Genomic DNA, 20306 nt, shown 5'->3' with positions numbered 1-20306 from the left:
CCTGCAGAGTCCCATTACCATTGCACAGAGAAGCCCTCCAACAAGCCCCTGTGCATCCAGATCCCCCACTGAGATACCCCCACCCAGAACCCTCTGAACCCACATTTGGATCCCTCCACACTTAGACCCTGCCTTGCTCAGCCAGCCAGCCAGCCTACACTTTGCGTGGAGGGGCAGGGCCCTAGGGTGTTTCTGGGGCAGGCCCAGTCCTTGTGCTGTCAGGGTTGGGTGCAGCCTCACTGTTGAGTCTGTGTCCCGGGGTGGGGTGATCTCCCACCTCTGTGCAGCCAGTGGCCTGAGTTCCCCAATGCCATAGTGGAGCCTTCACGTTTATTTGACAAGTAAAATCTGGAGAATTTTAAAATATTGTGTGCAGAATGCCCTCAGGAGGAAGACAAGGGAGGACACAATGAATTGTAGGAGCCAGAGACACAATCCAACCCCTTGCAGCCTGCGAAGGCACAGAATTCAGGCTGCTCTTCAGCGGAGTGGGAAGAACCTGAGTTCTCTAGGTGTGTCGCCGTTCCCCTGGACAATTTCACGCTGACTGTCGAGAAGAGGCTAGCTGGAGATGATGAGCATGCTAGCACCCAGGGTTATTCTTACTCCAAGCACAGCGTGCAGAAAATGCCCATTTCTTTTCAAAACAAAGCTCAGCCCATCCCACTGAGGCTCCAAGACAAGAGGCCATTTTTTAAGCTAACATTTACTACTCTATGGTAGTGATTGAAGTCCCTCATGCGGGCACTGCACAGTTAGCACACACACATCTCTAGATAGAGTATACACTATACAGACTGGGCTTTGTCACGAAGGAGCAGTTTACAGAGTAACTTACTGCATGGGGGGCCCTGCCCACCTGCTTCTCCAGCCAGGGCAGGGCAGTGCAGCCACGAAGGAGGGCTAAGGGCTACAGCTAACACTCACTACCAGGACTGCTGCTGCCCTGCTTTCTTCTAGACTACGTGCAGCAGGGGATGGAGGAACCATCCCCCCAGAGTCGGGGGCAGAGAGAGGTGGGAGGATTCTGGCATTTGTTCTTTACTGACCCCTCCATGTAAATGAGAGACAGCTCAATGGAGGGCAGAGTGCGCTGAAGAAAACACCACATCCTCCCCACCACTGCCCCCTTGTACCCGCTCCCTGTACAAACAGCTCGCAGGACGCCTTTGTGCAAGGTCTCGGCTAACACCCTGGCCGTCCCTACCGTGCAAGAAGTTCCATTCTAGGCCTGCACTGGGGAAGCAGCGCGGGGGCCCCAGACGCCAGGTTTTCCCCAAGGCCCATTGAACATGGGGCACACTTATTCCATGGCAAGAAGGCTCCAGGCTCTGCTCAGAGTGGCAGAGGGTGAAGCACGAGGGCCTGGTACTGGCTCTCAGAGGGCAGCCCTGAGGGTGAGTTAAACCAGCGGTCAGAGAGCCTGGAGAAACACTGCTCTGAAAAGAGGGGGAGACTGCAGTCAGCCGTTTTAGCACTGGTAGAAAAGCCAGCACATCATTCATTCATCCCTTACGACTGCATGCAGCTCTTCCCCTTTTGCTCCCCACCGGCCCCCCACCGGCCCCCCAGAACTAACAGAGACAGCAGTGCCAGAGTCCTCTGATGCTGTGGGTAAGGACGAGGAAGCACAGGGGAGCATCACGCTGGCAGTACAAGGAGATGCAAGCTCCATACCCACAAGGGAGCCAGCGCCCATTAGGGCAGGTAATGCAGGCTCTAAGCAGCGGTGCACTGTGTCCTGCCTGATGGGCAAGGGGGCTGAGACTCTGGAGGACAGAAATGCTCCTCGTTAGATGTTCTCTGGTCAGATCCCTCACTGCACAGAAGACTGCTCCCTGCTCTCTCACACTCCCAGAGCTCCAGGGTGTGCTCAGAGCTCCAGCCTGTCCAACACACACTGCTCTGGAGAGGTCCGCTCCTTCCAGCAGCCACTTCTCCCCTTTATCTTGCCTTCAGCTCCACTAACAATTCATTAGGCCCGTGACTGCTCTCTCCAGTGATGGGTCAGCCCGTCGTGGGGATAGTGGTGGATTTTCCACATCCCCCGTGTGAAGGGGGTTGGAATCACAAGATTAGCGAGAGAGTCAGGTTTCTCCTGCAGCCTCTGTACATAAACCCCCTATACAGAGTGTTCCTGTCTCTACAGCTGGGGCCACGGCAAGTGGGCATGATGGACATGTGCGTATCAGTGGGCCTAGCATGAGGCAAGGGTGGGGATTTCTGTGTTGGTTCTACACAGCCTTCCATATGGGACTGGACCCCTGGCTGCCTCCCTCTGCCACATTGATGGCCACACAGAGCTCTCCTCCTCCAGCTCCTCCAGGAGAGCAGGGCTGGACAGAAAACATTCGTGCACAGAAACAGTTCACCTTCCCGTCGTCAATTCCACCCCGCGCTCAGGACTCAAACCCAGGCGCACTGGTAGGCAGAATCCAGGTCACCGTGGTGCTGGATCAGGGCAGAAGTTTCTTCCTCAAATCTGACTGCAGCCACCTGCAGCTCTGAAGGAGATGCTGTGAATGGGGAGTCCCTTCCCAGCAGAGCTCTGGTACTGGGTGGCTCAGTGGTGGTGCAGCACAGTCTGGAGATCCTCAGGTAGGGAACCAATAATGGTCTCAATGTAAAGGCCCACTCGCTGCAGCGTTTCCTCCTTCACAGGCAGGTGATGACACCTGGCTCTGATCTGGGGGGAGGGAGGGAGAGGAGGGGGAATTTTTAATACAGACTCCAAGTATCCCCTTTCTGCTTGTGCCATTAACTCTCCTTACACGGGCTCTCCTTACCTGAAAAGATATACAGGCCCTGAGCAGTGCTGCCCTGTGGAGATGGTTTGAGACCCAAGGGTGGGGTGAGAAGAGCAGGACTGTAGGGTCCTTTTTCTAGCATAGCTAAGAGAGGCTCACACCTTCCTGGCTGACTTTGTACGCCATTCAGCAGAGCGGAACGGCAGGAATACACAGTCTCCTATACACTGTGTGTGATCCACTCCCCACCAGAAGGGCCCATGCCCCTAGGAACCCAAGCAGTAGGAGAGAAGAAACTCACCAGCTTCTCACGAAGTTTCAGAACCAGGTCAACGATCTCCACCTCGGACTTGTCTTTCATCCAGGCCACAATGTTCTATAGCAAGAGAAGAAAAGTTTTCCTAAGGGAATCTCCTTCCGTACAGCAGCTCCCCTCAGAGCTATCTCCCAAACAAAGCCTAGTACCGAGGCAGGGGTGGGGACAGAAGGTCCTGCTCCTCGCACAGCTGTGCCCAAGGCTGGGTATTTGCATGTGCTGAATGCAGCACAATGGGTTCCAGGCTGCCTGAGCAGGACGATGTCCTCCCAGCTCTCTGCCTGTGGCAACGCTATCCGCTCCCAGCCGAGCGGAGAGTCCAGCAAGGATGTGGCAATGTGCAGGCTTTGCATGGGTCTCTGTCCTCTTGCTCCCGGGCACTGCCAGGATTCCTGCACATTACTCTTGCCGTGTGCTCAGAGTCCACATGTAGCTGCCAAAAGGAGACGGTTGTGGCATTTCTGCACTGGGGCACTGCACTCAGACCATGCACTCGGCAAGAGCCGGAGGCACCTCAGGCCTTGCAATTTGAGAAATGTGCTCCAGGGAGTTGCTGTCGGAATTCCTGTCTATTTCAGTTCCCAGGAAGGAATCAAGCAAGAGGAGAGGCATCCGATCAGGAACTCAGCTGGCTCTGGAAGGGTCTGAAGAATTAAAATGGCTGCCAGCAGGAGGCAGAGCAGGGTTTGTGCTGGCTCCTGGGAAGGCTGGTCTGACCCCAAACTGGACTCCCATGCACTGAGAGTCAGGCAGTGACTGGGATGTGGAGTACAGTCCCCCCCTCCAGGAGTGCTGAATCGGGACGTGCCAGTGGGCATCCCATCACTAGTAATGACACCCAGGCATAGGGATCCCTGCATTTGCTTTCACCCCCTTTTGTCGGAACGTACCGCCTCGCAGATCGCCTCCAGGTGAAGGGCCTCCAGCTTCTGGGTCATTTCCTTGTGTCTCTGACGGTACCAGCCATCGAAGTTGGGAGACTTGAAGAAACGTCTGCAGGAAGAGACGTGAAGCTGAGATGGGGAAGGAGAGCGGACGGGGCTCTGGAGAATGGTACTTGCTGTCTGGTTTCTTCACTATCCATAGGGATTTCCCATCCATTGAAAAGGTGGGTCCAACACAGAGACTTTGGAGGGGGGACAGAATTCTTGGTTCAGTGTAATTAGGGACGTGGATAGGTTAGAACATAAGAACAGCCATACTGGGTCAGACCAAAGGTCCATCTAGCCCAGTATCCTGTCTTCCGTCAGTGGCCAATGCCAGGTGTCCCAGAGGGAATGAACCAAACAGGTAACCATCAAATAATCCATCCCCTGTCGCTCATTCTCAGCTTCTGGAAAACAGAGGCTAGGGACACCATTCCTGCCCATCCTGGCTAATAGCCACTGATGGACCTATCCTCCATGAATTTATCTAGTTCTTTTTTGAATCCTGTTATAGTCTTGAACCCTGTTATAGTCACGTATAGGTTGCTAGGGAGAAGGCACCTTTCTGACTCCACCCTCCCTAACCTCTCGTATCAATGGCCCGATTTATTCTTAGTCTCAGAAGTTGGCTTCTCATACTATACGCAGGTGCTGGTGTCCGGCGAGTTGGCTGCCCTGAGGCAGGCAATGATGAATGCTTCCCGCCTCTGGGCAGGCAGCATGGTCTGATGGTTAAGGCACTGGACTAGAACACAGAAGATTTGGGTTCTATTCTTGGCCCTGCCACAGACTCCTTGTGTTCATTTTCTACAATTCTGCCCAATCCAGTTTCCAGCGTGTCAGGAAATGGTGCTCCTGGCCTTTCCACGGGGAAATGACTCCACAGCCACATCCAGTGCAGTGCCATTGTGTGTTTTATAATCATCTTAAACTTGCTCTCTCAGTTTAACAGTCTTAGCTCCGTCCCCCGGCACTGCAACTCCCCTCCCTCTTTGGTGTTTGCACCGAACACTTATTGTTGTCACTGAGCTAAACTCCACACATTTAGGTCTTTTTCTCTCTTTATAAGCAAGGGCTTGTGTACACTGCAGCCCTCCACAGTGCAGCTGATAGGTGATTCTGCAGCAGCTTCATTTACAAATGGAGGTTTTTACTGAATGAAATACAGGAATGAAGCATTAGCACAGCTCATTAGTTTTACACGGCCCCTTCATTTTTAATTTTCAGGGTGCTTCAGAATTTCAGACTGGGAATGAAAAGTGACATGGAGAAATCACCAGAGGGAAACTGGCAGCTGGCAAAGGACATCTGAGAAGGCGTAGATGGTAGGAGGCAGTTTGGGATTATGGGATATGCAGAGTAGGTGGATATTCATGCTAAAGTAATCAGCTAACACTGTTGAGATCTACGCTGTCATGGTTCAGAGTTTATCCCCGGTTAAGAATGGAGAATTTCAGACCTTCATTATAGCCTGAAAAAAATCGCTATTTGCAGATTCAAGCAGACAGCACTTTATCAGTGGCACTCAGTTCATGCTTTTAAAGGTTTCTTTGTAACCATATAAAGGCTCAGTGCCCCAGCACAATGGGCCCCAATCTCAACTGAGGCCTTTAAGTGCTGCCATAAAACAAATAATCTTCTTTTTAAATTCAAGCTTAGATTTTGGAGTACAATTCTGTGCCGAGAGATGGATTATGCAGAAAGTTCCATCGTTAAGAACTGCAGAGCACACAAGGTTCTGCCCCATAGACCCTGGTCACGTTCTCTGAACTTCCTCCTATTTGCCAATATTTTTCTGTTAAGTAAGTAATTGAATATTGCAGTTATTGTCACACCAAAACTGCAGAGACAGGAGCTATTCACTTTCCTGCTGCTTGATTTAACCTACAATTGCACTGACTTTATCTGTAGCCTTATGTTCCAAATCCATACGTAATGTGCCTGTCCACTTTCTGGATCTCTTTCAGCACCAGGTCCAGAGTTTTGAAGGTATTTAGGTGCCTAACTCCTTGATTTCAAAGGGCCTAAACAGCTCTGAAAATCTGGACCCCAATGCTTTCCGTATTTCTCCTATCCACTGAGTATCTGGTTTCAGTTTCCCCCTCAGATTTTGATGAAGGTTTGCTCTGTTCTGTTTGCAACTCTCTAATTTTTCATTAGAATAATAATGGGGGGAGCCCTCATACAAGTTGTCTCAAACTTTATCCTAAAGACCCTCTATTATTATCTATAATAAGGTAGCACCTACAGGCCCCAATCAGCATCAGGGTCCCATTGTGCTGGGTGTTGTACAAACACATAAGGATTGTCATACTGGATCAGAACCGTGGTCTATCTAGGCCAGTACCTCGTCTCTGACTGTGGCAAGAACCAGCTGCTTCAGGAGCAAGGTGTACATGGAACTCCCTAGTGGACAATGATGGAATAATGTGCCTCTGGAGGAAGTTTCTCCCCAAACCTATCACACTCAGGGGCAGGCTATCACCCTGAAACAGGAGAGTTTATAGTCCTACTAAAGCCTGACAGTTCCGTATCATGTATAAATATTATTTATACATAAGCAGGATTAACTCTGTTTGCTGTTCCTCCCGGCCCTTATAACCTGGCCAGTTCCCCGTTGGCCTCAAGCTTTTCAAAGGGAATGGTCTCTCCCTTGAAGCTGCTCTCTTCTCCCGATAAGTCGAAGCCAGGATTTGGCAGGTATGGTCGTTATACCCTTTACCTGCTGATGATGAGACAAGACAACCAAACACCACATTCTTACCTGTACAGGCCTAACCAGTCACCCCTAAGTACACAGGTGAGTTGGGGACCAGCATGTTCAAGGGTCTTCATGAAATCCTCCTGTCGGAAAGGACGGATCTGGGGAGGATTCTGTGCAACGAAAAGAACATATCGCAATGCAGCCCCAAGTACTGGGAATGAAGCTCAGAGCTCCTAGGAAGAGTCTATGCAGGATACACCGAGAACCTAGGAGAACCACCAAGTGCCTGAAACTGCACATCTCAAACAATTCTGCTAGGAGAGTTTACGTTACAGATCTCTAACAGCCTCGCTCAGCTGAAAACTCCTGTAAAGAGGAAACATCTGTCCCAGTGTTCATTCTATCTCCTTTTTCAGGGAGAACAATCCTGTCCTTGTAATAAGGGCAGTTTGAGAGTGGGCCATAGTATTTCACAGATTCCTACATCTTTCCTAACAGTCCTGCCTGGGGGATGGGGGAGAGGGGATGAGCTCCTTGTGGCTGGGCACTCTTGGTTTGTCCTATGATCCAGTGTGACAGTCTGTACCCCCCTGTTCTCCCTTTTATAATACTGTGTTAAATTTTGTACAAAGCATAAGGTATAATTTGAAAATTCCTGATTTGCTGATCATTATTGTCCTGTAAAATGTTTGGCAACATTGTATGTAAAGAGATAAGATTGCATTGTATAATATTACCAAGACATGGTCCAGAATGTTCTGGAGGGCAGTCACAGACAAGTTCCCCAGAGACAAAAGGCTAGCCAATGCCTCACCCAGGTGTCAACGAAATCAGATGGACCATCACCTGATTAAGTAGCCACTCTTGGGCAAAAGAGAGGGTATGGGCAAAAAATCTACATTTTGACAAAGAAGCACCATAAGGTTCCTGACCCCATAGACTTTCTGTCTCCTGAACATCAGCTGGAGATGATTCTTTTGCAAGAGAAAGGGCTAGACACAGACAGGACAGACACCCCAAAACATCTCTCCCTGCTCTCTACCCACAGCATCCATCAACACCTAAAGAACAAGAAAGTAGCACTGGACTGGGGGGAAGACCCTGACTGAGAGAGGTTCAGCCAGTAAGACTGCTGGAACATGTGGTGAGAGAGATTTTTGCTTTGTATTCACTCAGCTTGTTAAGTTAGGTTTTAGTTGTGTTTTACCTTTGATTTCTTTGTAACCAATTCTGACTTGTATGCCTCATTACTTGTTGTCACTTAAAATCTATCTGCAGTTAATACTTTATTGTTTTATCTAAACCAGTGTGTTTGGGAAACTCCATTTGGGAGACCAGGATTTGTGCATATAATTTTCTATTAGTAAATGACAGACTTCATATGAGCTTGTATCGTCCAGGAGGAGTGTGAGCAGTACAAGAGGCACATTTCTGGGGGAAAGTCTGGGACTGGGAGTTTGCTGGTGTTGCCCTGAAATGTAATTCAGGAATGGCTAGCTATAGCACTCATACAGTATAGCTGGGAGTGATTTACATGCTGGAGACTGTGTGTGGACAGACCAGGAGTAGTTGCTTTCACCACAAAGCAGGGTAAAAGGAACCCCAGGTTGGAGAATTGAGAGGACACAGCTCCGTCATTCCAGATTGTATCCTGGATAATGTCACACCCAGATCTAAGTCCTGGAGGGCCTGGGCACTCTTGTGACCCAGATCTAGGAGCTCTAGAGGGCCTGGGCCTTGGGCACTTTCCCCACATCTGAGCAGTCTGTTGCATTCGGGAACATTGGGACAATTTCCCAAGAAAATGATCAGCATAAAAGTGTAACTATTCCAAATCTCTATAAGGAAATCAAATGAAAACAGACATACCTTCCATGGAGTAATGGCCCTCTGTAGAGGCATCAGACTCGCAATGTAATGCTCCTATGGAGTAGCAGTGAAAACAGAACTTAGACTAATTAGAGAGCCCTTCCCAAGGTCATTAGGTGTCAAGCTGTGCTTCAGGAGACACCAACATGCCATGCAGTGAACAACCTTTCGTTCTCTTTTCCCCTTCTTTGTTGTGTAGGTTTCCACAAGTCCAGATGCTCGTTTGCTTATCTCCCCACCATCCCCACCGCCGGGGGAAGCTAAGACATTAAAACCGGCTGCCGTTAAAGTTTTAAAGAATGCCACACAGGATGAGATCTGATGGGAGGGAATGAACAGCAGGAGCTGAGTGAGACTCAGAAAACACTGTCATCACAACTCCCCTCCTTGGAACAAATTAGAGGGAGAAGCCAATGCGATTCTAACTGGAATGTCTAGCAAGTCGCTCTCTAACAGAGCGGGAACAGAAGAGGGGTTGAAAAAAGCAACCATTACCATGACCAGGAACAGACATCCAGACAGGGCTCTTAACAAATACTATGGTAGGGCACGAACCCATAAGAACTAAATACTGGGGCTGTCGATTAATCACAGTTAACTCATGCGATTAACTCAAAAAAATTAAATCAAGATTAAAAAAATTAATTGTGATTAATCACAGTTTTAATTGCAATGTTAAACAGTATAATACCAATTGAAATGTATTAAATATTTTTGGATGCTTTTTTACATTTTTAAATATATTAATTTCAATTACACCACAGAATACAAAGTGTACAGTGCTCACTTGATATTATTTTTGATTACAAATATTTGCACTATAAAAATGAACAAAATAAACAGTATTTTTCAATTCACCTCGTACAAATACCGTAGTGTGAGCTCTTTATCGTGAAAGTGCAACTTACAAATGTAGATTCTTTTTTGTTACATAACTGAACTCAAAATCAAAACAATGTAAAATTTTAGAGCCTACAAGTACACTCAGTCCTACTTCTTGTTCAGCTAATCACTAAGTGAAACAAGTTTGTTTACATTTATGGGAGATAATGCTGCCTGCTTCTTATTTACAATGTCACCTGAAAGTGAGACACCCCAAAACGTCTCTTTCGTATGGCACTTTTGTAGCCGGCATTGCAAGGTATTTACATGCCAGATATGCTAAACATATGTATGCCCCTTCATGCTTCAGCCACTATTCCAGGGGACATGCTTCCGTGCTGATGATACTTGATAAAAAAATAATACGTTAATTAAATTAAATTAAATTAGTGACTGAACTCCTTGGGGGAGAACTGTACATATCCTGCTTTGTTTTACCCACATTCTGCCATATATTTCATGTTAAAGCAGTCTCGGATGATGACCCAGCACATGTTGTTCATTTTAAGAACACTTTCACTGCAGATTTGACAAAATAAAAAGGTACCAATGTGAGATTTACAAAGACAGCTACAGTATTTGAACCAAGGTTTAAGAATCTGAAGTGCCTTCTAAAATCTGAGAGGGACGAGGTGTGGAGCATGCTTTCAAAAGTCCTAAAAGAGCAACACTCTGATGCGAAAACTACAGAAGCCGAACCACCAAAAAAAAACCAAAACACCCAAAAAGAACAACAACAAAAAACCTTCTGCTGGTGGCATCTGACTCAGATGATGAAAATGAACATGCCTCAATCCGCACTGCTTTGGATTGTATCAAGCAGAACCCATCATCAGCATGGATGCATGTCCTCTGGAATGGTGGTTGAAGCATGAAGGTACATACGAATCTTTGGCGCATCTGGCACGTAAATATGTTGCGATGCTGGCTACAACAGTGCCATGAGAACGCCTGTTCTCACTTTCAGGTGACAGTGCAAACAAGAAGAGGGCAGCATTATCTCCTGCAAATGTAAACAAACTTGTTTGTCTGAGTGATTGGCTGAACAAGAAGTAGGACTAAGTGGACTTGTAAGCACTAAAGTTTTACATTGTTTTGTTTTTTCGTGCAGTTTTTTTTGTACATAATTCTACATTTGTAAGTTCAACTTTCATGATAAAGAGATTGCACTACAGTACTTGTATTAGGTGAACTGAAAAATACTATTTCTTTTGTTTTATACAGTGCAAATATTTGTAATCAAAAATAAATATAAAGTGAGCACTGCACACTTTGTATTCTGTGTTGTAATTAAAATCAGTATGTTTGAAAATGTAGAAAACATCCAAAAATATTTAAATAAATGGTATTCTATTATTAACAGTGCGATTAATCACAAATAATTTTTTTAATTGCTTGACAGCCCTACTAAATACTAGATACAGCAGGAAGAAAAGGAGTACTTGTGGCACCTTAGAGACTAACACATTTATTTGAGCATAAGCTTTCGTGAGCTACAGCTCACTTCATCGGATGCATACAGATACAGCAGGGGAAGTTTTCAAATTGGTGTGTGGGATTTAAGCCCATTGTTCCAATCAAAGTTGATGGGAACCCTGGGGTTAGCTTTCCATTCCCTTCTGTAAACATCTCCCTTGCCATCTCTTAGCTGGATACAGGCTAAGATAGCAGAATAGGTGTCAGAGACCAATCAGAGGAGAAGTTAATTCTTGTGCAGGAGAAAAGGTTTGTTCCCATTATACACATTGTGCTGGGTGTCAGGACTGCAGAGCTAAGCACAGTACCAGTCAAACCTGCTAGAACCTGCCAATTAGAAGACAAGTTTATTCTTCTCTAAGAAGAATTAAAATGTCTGTGATGGTGTTCAGGCCTCTGGCATAGAACCTGTCTTTGTGGAATAACCTAGGGGGCAGGGTGGAACCCAGCATTCAGTCATACGCTGTTCATCGCCCCCATACTCCTTCACCACACAGATCAACAACCCCCCTACTCACCAGGGGGATAATGAAACTCTGTGTGAGCTCCAGCAGGTGGCGCCTCAAAAGGGCACTTTGGACTTCAGATGGGCGCTTCCTCTGAACCCCCTGCAGATAGAGAGCGAAGTTACAGCGCAGGGGAAGAGCTCATGAAGAAACCATTTAACAGCCAGCAGCTTTAGTAGGCAAAAGCTGAGGTTATGCATGTGTGTGCAGTTCTCAGCAAAACACGGCAGCTGCATGCAGCCAGTCAAGGGGCAGACTGGAAAAGAATAATTTTGTGCACTCTCCCAAGCTTGGCCCAGAATACAAGCTCCACTCACTAAAGTGAGATGCCACTCACCTAGACAAGATTGTTTAGATCTGCCTAATATGATCATCCCTCTCCTTTTTTGCTAACAATGCTAACGGTTAAGACATCATTAGGCTCCAGAGCTCAATCAAGTGAAATAATCTTCTGAGAAGAGCGTCCCAGTAATTTTATCCCACTCTTGGATACCCTGGACTAAACCATGACTGCGGTCAGGGTGAAGTCAAAGACCTTGGACCAAAGGGAAAACCAGTACTATTTCTCCTTTGGGCTTCAATAGTTTCATCCAGACTTTAGCACTGCTTTCCTGCAGCGCTATACAGGATGGGGGATAGGGATAGGAAATGCTCACCTTTAACAATCTCTTTATCAGGGTTTTGTCTTTGTGCAGAAATGTCTTGTAAGAGGTGTAGATTCCTAGATTAAAAACACAGAAATGCTTAAAAACAAATCACACCCCGCTGCCAGTTTCTCAAGGTCACATTGTGCAGTAAAGCCTTGTTCACAAGCAGGGGAGGTGAATTTCCCAATCTCACTCTGGCTAGTTAGAGAAAAAGCTCTGACAACAGAACCCTCCTCGAATGACAAGAGTTGCTGCCACAACAGCACTCACAGTAGGATTAACCTTAGAGACCTTCCGACTGCCCTAAGGCACCCCCCCACCCTCAGAAGAAAATGTCACAGAAAAAGACACGTAACCAGCAGCATTAGCTCAGGACTAGACTTGAGTTGAATAGTTCAGTGGTGTTAGATAGCTGTATCTACCTAACTAGGTACTTATGGGTCCCTTCACCGTATCTGAAAGCCTCCCAAATACTCAATAGAAATTATATAAATTTCTCTCCACTCCCAACCTGCAGATTAAATAGCCTGATTAATATCTGAGAGGGAGGGGATGTGTTGCGTGTCTGTGACAAGAACATATTGAAAGTCTCAGCATGAGTTCTGAGCATGGTGAGGCCTGTGGCCTCATCTCCTGCAGAAATGAATTCATAAGAACAGCCATACTGGGCCAGACCAATGGTCCACCTAGCCCAGTAACCTGTCTCTGGTAGTGGCCAGTGCCAGCTGCTTCCAAGGGAATGAACAGTACAGGGCAATTTTGAGACTCCTGTCACCAAGTCCCAGCATCTGGCAGTTGGAGGTTTAGGGATACATGGGGTTGCATCCCTGATCATCTTGGCTAACAGTCATTGATGGACCTATTCTCCAAGTCTAGGCTCAGCTCCCCTGAAAGTTCTGTCTCTCCCCTCACAAGCCTCTCCCTATTAGCCAACAGCTTCATTTCCCCAATGGAACAGAACTGTCCTGGGAAGTCATGGCAGGGGAGCCAACCTCTCAGATAGTTAGGGTCAGTTCCAGAGAGGGGACTACAAACTGGACTGTCAGTGGGGAGCCACTGCAGAGTGTTGAGCACCATCACGATGTATTCATGTGATCTTGTTGCTAAGTGGGCAGGCTGTGCATTTTTCAGAGCGAGAGGCTTTGTTAGTGTATTAGGTATAGAGAGTTTATCACCTGCTCATGGATCACTGTGACCAAGTCGGTGGCTGAAAGAATGAGGCAGTGTCTTCTGGCTAGGTGCAGATGGACATGGGTGCTTTTTGCCACTTTCAGGACTCATTTGGCCTGAGGCAGGCCAAGCCAACCAACACCCATAGTGGGTTTAACCAGATGTGACAATTAAAGGAAACTTATACACAAGTCAAACATTCCGATGCGTCACTCCCCAGCACGTGTTTTTACACCTCTCTTCCCACCAACAGATGTTTCCTTAGAAATGCTAATTCACTGCAAAGAGGCTAGAGCCCCAGACTTCCTGCAAATCTGTGAAGATTCAGGGTAAGTCTACACTGCAAATAAAGACCCATGGCAGCAAGTCTTTGAGCCCAAGTCAACTGACTCAGGGTCGTGCTATGGGGCTAAAAATAGCAGTGTAGACGTTCCCACTCAAGCCAGAGCCTGGGCTCTGAAACCCTTCAGGGGCAGGTCTCAGAGCCCAAGTGTCTACACTACTATTTTTAGCCCCGTAGGGCAAGTCCCACAAGCTTGAGTCAGTTGACCTGGGCTCTGAGTCTCATTGTTGCTGATATAGCTCCTGTGTCTGGGGCCAGGGGCCCTCTTATTTCATGTGAGCTGCAATGCCTAGGCACAATGGGGCGAGTTAAGGGAAGCAGAAGCGAGGCTTGAGTTCTATCACTGCACTGCAGAGATAAGAGTAGACACACCGAGGGAGAGGGAACAGACCGGTGATTCAGTCCAGCCACAGACCCCTGAAGACAGAACAGCCCCACAAAACACTGCTAAACCCCACTGTCTTCAGCCGGTCAGAGCTATAAAGCTACACATCGGGCTACACAAGTACTTCCCAACAACCACCGGGAGAAACCTCTAATGAGGCTTCTACCATCTCCAAGGCTTCTCCTTCCTCACACAGAGTCGCCCTAAGGGGGGTTTCTAAAACCAGGTGGGGGGGCCGCCTTCCACATTTTCTGTGATTTTTTCTGTATCAGAAGCCTTTAGATGGCCCAGTAATAACAATGGAGAGCTCAGGAGAGCGCAAGTCAGGAAGGACACTCATATAACCGTACAGAATTACTGCACAGCAGCAGAGGAGCTGGAAGAAGTTACAGCCCTGGAGTTGCTCTCAGTTGAGGCAGAGGACAATGCCCACAACAAACACATTGCTGCAAAGCCTTCAAACTCAGCAAAGAGGAAGGATAAATGCAATTAAACCAAAACTGACGTTAAATGGGAATTACCTGGCTTAGTGTCCAGAGTTTTCAGTTTGGTTAGTTTCTTCACCTTGACTTGTTTGGGTAAGTCACCTGTGGAAAGACACACAGGGTCTAGTACCAGGTTATAAAGGCTGCAGTTTTAGCCTCATAGCCACAGCACACATGTGGGAGGACTCGCACTTTAGACCATCCATGCCAAACATGCAAAACTTAAACTGTATCCTCCTGTGATATGAATACTAAGCTAGTGCTGGTATCCCAACTGCTACAGGGAGCTTTCAGACCTGCCTCTGCCAGCCCATGGTGGTGACAGGAAAAAAGGTAATAACAAGAGTCGTGTAGAGAAGAACTCCTCAGCCCAACCTACAGCAGCGCTCTTCGTTTTTCAGAAAATAAAACCAGTGTCTCTCTACCAAGCACTTCTCTCCTATTTCCTTCCATCTTCATTCCCAAGAATAATCTTCCATTTCCTTAAAGCTCAGAAGAAAGAAAAACTAACTTTGTTGTAATTTTCTTAAGACTTTGCCTTAACTGCTGTGACCTCAGCACCCAGGCTAGCAGCCTGAACTACCCTCTCTGAGTCCCCAATCCTCGGAGGGGTGGAGATGTGCACATGTAACTGTTGCTGAGACACACCACTGCATGGGCCAGCTCACTGTCAACCTCTGAGTCTAATGCAGAAAGACAAGCTTCGGTTAGAGCTTTACCTGACATTTTGAGCTCCCCAATCCGAAGAAGGTGAGGCCAGTGCTGGAGTGTTTTGATAAAGAAAGGATTTGTGACTCCCACAACAATGTTCGGCCTAGAGAGAGAAGATTGAGACTAAAGTGGAAGCCAGAGCAACAATGCCCAGAGGTCCTTCATGCAGCTTGTGCTGACTAGAGGTTCCTTTCACACAGGACAACCAAGGTACTTACGGGGCTTGTGTCCTGGTGGTGTACTCCTTAAACTCGCTGTCATGGATAGTGAAATATGGACGGTAGTCACAGCAGTACTTAAGAGGGGTGAGACAGCTGAAAGAATAATACAGGAGTATTGTAGTCATCGTGAAAGACAGCTCACGCTGGAGAGGAACAATTTTGGGACAGGTCAGTTTCCTAGTGGTCACTGCTTTGCTCTGCCAGATGAAACACACTGGAGGATTTCCCCTCCCTCCCTCTCTAAACTGGCGGTATGTCTACCCTTCGAGCTGGAGGTGTCATTACCAGACTGAGGAGTCACGCTCACACGAGCTCTGACAGAGCCAGCATGCTGAAAGTAGAGCGTAGCCATGGCAGCGCAAGTGGCAGGAGGAGCCAGCCACCCTGAATATGTGCCTAGGGTCTCCCATGGGTACGTACTCAGGGCAACTAGCCCCTGCTGTGGCTTGCACTGGCATGGCTGCGCTCTGTGTTTAGTGAGTTGGCTCTATGAGAGCTAGCGCAAGTGTGTTTCCTTGAGATGGGGATCACACTCTAGCTCCAAGTGCAGATATAGGCTCAGAGTGCTGCTGACAGGGCCCTCCCTAGGGGGGTGCGGAGCCCAGGACAAACCAGCCACCACTGGTTTGGGGCCCCCGCTCTGCATCGGCAGCTGGGCTGGCAGGATGGATCTGGCCTGGTGCTGCACTGCCTGCTCCTGCTGGCGCCTTCTGCAGGGCTTTTGTTGGCCATAGCGCCACGGCAGCTCAGGGCTCCGGCTGGGGCAGGGGACTTGCTGCACCAAAACGTGGGTGGCCGAGCCAGGCGCTGTATCCGCTAAATGCCAACAAGATGGCAGGCCCTGCGAAAGTGACGGATTCGTCTTCCGGCAGTGGTGCTGGAATATTTTTAATAGTGGGGGTGCTGAAAGCCAGCCCCCTTACCCCTGTTCCCCCTCCCCCACCACCACCCCTGAGCTGAGGCCAGAAGCCCGCACCCCACAGTTCCGGCACCTGTGTCTTCCGGGAACAACCGCACCGGCCAATCACTCCAGCCCACGGGGCCTGGAGAGGTCACCCCAATTCGCCCTACCCAAGGGACGGCTCTGGCTGCTGAGACAGCATACAAAACTGGGGAGAGGAAACTTTGGTTCATGAACTACCAACCCTATCTCCCTAAAGTTGGAGATTTTCACCATTCTCTTCCTGGTTCAGGTGGAATAAGAGCAGAACTGTTTTAAACACTGTAGTAATTATGTGGTTTCTTATTTTACACATATACAGTAACTCCTCGCTTAACGTTGTAGTTATGTGCCTGAAAAATGCTTTAAGCAAAACAATGTTAAACGAATCCAAGTTCCCCATAAGAACTAATGTAAATGGGGGGAGTTAGGTTCCAGGGAAATTTTTTTTGCCCAACAAAACACACTCTCTCTCTCTCTCTATATATATATAGATATACACACACACACACACAGTATAAGTTTTAAAAAAACAATTTAATACTGTACACAGCAATGATGATTATGAAGCTTGGTTGCGGTGGTGAAATCAGAGGGTGGAAGAGGGTGGGATATTTCCCAGGGAATGCCTTACTGCTAAACAATGAACTAGCACTCAGCTGAGCCCTCAAGGGTTAACACGTTGTTAACGTAGCCTTACAATCTACAAGGCAGCACGAATGGAGGGAGGAGACACAGCATGGCAGAGAGAGACAAAGACACACACTCTGTGTGCGTGCGAGAGAGAGAGAGGTGCATTGCCCCTTTTAGTACGCTGACCCCACTCTAAGTACATTGCCTTTTTAAGTAGATCAGCAAGTTGAGACAGCAGCTGCTGCCAGCAAGCTCCCTCTATCCTGAGCCCTGTCGTGTCCGCCCACTGCTCAGTGGAAACGGGGTACAGGAGCGGGGGGAGGGGGACACCCTGACATTAGCACCCCTCTTTCCCCTCCGCCCCCACATAGCAAGCAGGAGGCTCGGGGAGCAGCTCTGAGGCAGAGAGCAGGAGCATTACATGGCAGTGGGGGGGAGGGACAGCTGAACTGCCGGCAATTGGTAGCCTGCTGGGTGGCTGCCCCACAGGGAACTTAGGGGAGCTGATAGTGGGGCTGCCGGTCCACCCTGGTTCCAAACCCCCACCAGCTCCAACAGGCTGCTCTTCCTGCAAGCACTGGACAAAGCAGGCGACTGCCAAACAACGTTACAAGGGAGCACTGCGCAACTTTAAACAAGCATGTTCTCTAATTGATCAGCAACATAACAACGAAACCACCTTAACCAGGACAATGTTAAGTGAGGAGTTACTGTACTTGCATACACAAATTAGATCAGATTCAATTCACTGGACAGAGCAGTGGTTTTAAAGGGAGAATTAATAGTATACTGTGGCAGTCACCGGCGATTCAAACAAATTACCTGGTAAGTGCCAGAACCATTTCTGAGGAAATTGTAGGGGATGGTGCCATTACAACTATTGGCTCCCCCAGTAGCATCAGCTCCCACAGCATCTGGATATGAATTAGCACTGGCTGGAAACATCTGTTAGTGAAAGAGAGAGTAACAGGGTAAGGCTACAAATGGAGTTCCTGAAAGAACAGACTCCAGTATTAGGCACATTCAGCTGCTCATCTGCACATTTAAGATCTAGGATGGGTTTCTAATATCCTGCAGCAGTGAGTTCCACAAGGTAACCACACACACACACACACTTCCTGTAAATCATTTCAAATCTGTTAAAAGGAAACATTTTAAGCAATATATAGTTACTCTGTGGATCTCACTGCTCACTGGATATATTTTACGCAAAATAAGATACATGTAAAAGGGAATAGGATCTACAGTATATTAATAACATTAAAAATTTCAAGGGTAACCAATCTGCCAGGGCATAGGATGATCCCCAGCCAAAGTCAGGAAGAAATTCCTGTCTCTATGGTCCAGGTGGTTGTGCATACAAAAAGCCCATACATGCAATGCAAAGCTCCCTAATGCCCTTAAGCATTGTGCAGCTCCCACCAACCCAACATTCAGACTGATGCACTATAGCGATAAGAAGTATCAAGATCACGCTCAATACCCATAACCTCTTATTCAGTTAAAGAACATTGTGAGCAGAGAGGAAGGAGGTAGAATGGGAGGAGTGTGTTGAGAGAAGCTAACTCCCACCTGAAGAGATCCAGTTCATGAACACTGGAGAGAACTAACGGGGCTGGTAACAAATTCTGAATGGGAGAGAGAAAAAAGGCAGTTAATGAATGGAAATGTCCTGAGCACAAACTACTGTCACTCTGAGTTGCCCACTTCAGTCACAGAAAGACATTCCATCTACAGTAAGTACCAAAGCATCAAAAAGCTTAGACAAAGATAATGTTTGGAAAGCCAAGCTAGGAGCAAACGTGGACAGCACTGACGGGGTAAACTGCTGAACCAGTCAACGTGTAAGAATTTCACTTCTTACCTCAGGAGCCAGCCAAAAAACCCTTGTCTTCCAAGCTTGAGAAACCTTCCCACTGAATCCAAGCAGAGCTTGGGAAAATGATAATCAGGGAAGGTGGTGGATGCTAAGAGTCCAAAAATGCATGAAAGGTAATAGCAAAAAGGAGGAAAAAAGAAGGGATTATTGGCAGGGGTTAAGATGGCAGAACAAGGAGAAATGATGTACAATTATCCAGGAGGCTGAAGCAGCATCACTTAGGGATTTCTCTGCCCAGGCAGGGGTTAGTGTCATTCTTACTTGGTGGAAGTTTGAAGAGTTTAGTGAAAACACGTGAGAAGAATATTTAGGAAGCTGTTGTTCCAGGCAGCACATTGGACAAGTTCCAAAGAGCTCCAATTCTACAGCACCCTTCTCTTACTCAGTGATCTAGACTCTGCTTGCTATTGGGCCATTTTACACCACTTTCTTCTCCATCTCACCTCTTGATTGAACTGCTTCAAGGGACTTGATCCAGGTTTATCCACCCTGGATGGGATTCGCACCTGGGTTACAAACAGGAACACAGAGAGGTTATTTGGGGAAATGAGCTCAGCTGGCAGGCAGGAAAACTTCCTGTTTATGTCTAAATGTGCAGAGACTAGGAACAAAGGGAAAGAATTTAGAGCCATCAGGAACATTAACATCCAAAGGAGTATAAAAGAAATATGCCACCTTTCTGGTTCAGTGTCCATCAATGCCTGTGGCTTGAGCGTTTGAGAGTCAAATATCAGTAGCATGTACCTGAATGACAATTCCCATCACAGGAAGGTTCAGCGTCTGCCCTGGCACCGGTGGTGGCCACTGATCAATCTCATTGCACACTGCAAAAACATGGACAAAGGCAAAACTTTAACCTGAGAGACAACAGCAGCCAATTTAGGTAGCCTCTGTGAATTCTGCTGTGAACATATCACCACTGCTGCTGGTCTTTATTACAGGACAAGGTCTCTAACTCTGCTTGCTAGTAAGAGAACCAAAAAAAGAGCCTCCGTGGCTAAACAATGAAGTAAAAGAAGCAATGAGAGGCAAAAAGGCATCCTTTAAAAAGGGGAAGTTAAATACTAATGAGGAAAATAGAAAGGAGCATAAACTCTGGCAAATGAAGTGTAAAAATATAATTAGGAAGGCCAAAAAAGAATCTGAAGAATAGCTAGCCAAAGACTCCAAAAGTAATAGCAAAAGATTTTTTTAAGTACATCAGAAGCAAGAAGCCTGCTAAACTACCAGTGGGGCCACTGGACAATCAAGATGCTAAAGGAGCCACTCAAGGCCACTGCGGAGAAACTAAATGAATTCTTTGCATCAGTCTTCATGGTTGAGGATGTGAGGGAGATTCCCAAACCTGAGCTTTTCTTTTTGCATGACAAATCTGAGGAACTGTCCCCGATTGAGGTGTCATTAGAGCAGGTTTTGGAACAAACTCATAAACTCAACAGTAATAAGTCATCAGGATCAGCTGGGAT

The 20306-nt window shown here is 47.3% G+C and overlaps 1 protein-coding gene across 1 annotated transcript in view; it reads right to left on the bottom strand.

The window, feature by feature from the left end:
- Positions 1 to 311: 311 nt before the first annotated feature.
- DENND6B (DENN domain containing 6B) overlaps positions 312 to 20306 on the bottom strand; it is a 40533-nt gene continuing 20538 nt past the window's right edge. Inside the window, exons 7-20 of the mRNA XM_073329013.1 lie at positions 19585 to 19664; positions 19284 to 19346; positions 18534 to 18589; positions 17784 to 17906; positions 15386 to 15481; positions 15176 to 15270; positions 14493 to 14558; positions 12083 to 12147; positions 11439 to 11528; positions 8563 to 8616; positions 6754 to 6863; positions 3954 to 4056; positions 3049 to 3123; positions 312 to 2686 (exon numbers count right to left, since the gene is read on the bottom strand). Of these exons, the coding sequence (XP_073185114.1) occupies positions 2564 to 2686; positions 3049 to 3123; positions 3954 to 4056; positions 6754 to 6863; positions 8563 to 8616; positions 11439 to 11528; positions 12083 to 12147; positions 14493 to 14558; positions 15176 to 15270; positions 15386 to 15481; positions 17784 to 17906; positions 18534 to 18589; positions 19284 to 19346; positions 19585 to 19664 (1199 nt within the window). The 3' untranslated portion in view covers positions 312 to 2563. The remainder of the gene's footprint in view (positions 2687 to 3048; positions 3124 to 3953; positions 4057 to 6753; positions 6864 to 8562; positions 8617 to 11438; positions 11529 to 12082; positions 12148 to 14492; positions 14559 to 15175; positions 15271 to 15385; positions 15482 to 17783; positions 17907 to 18533; positions 18590 to 19283; positions 19347 to 19584; positions 19665 to 20306) is intronic.

This window comes from Lepidochelys kempii, chromosome 1 (assembly GCF_965140265.1).
Source record: "Lepidochelys kempii isolate rLepKem1 chromosome 1, rLepKem1.hap2, whole genome shotgun sequence".
Classification (NCBI taxonomy): domain Eukaryota; kingdom Metazoa; phylum Chordata; order Testudines; family Cheloniidae; genus Lepidochelys; species Lepidochelys kempii.
The sequence above is the reverse complement of the archived record's forward strand: the minus strand, read 5'-3'. Positions and strand labels throughout refer to the sequence as shown.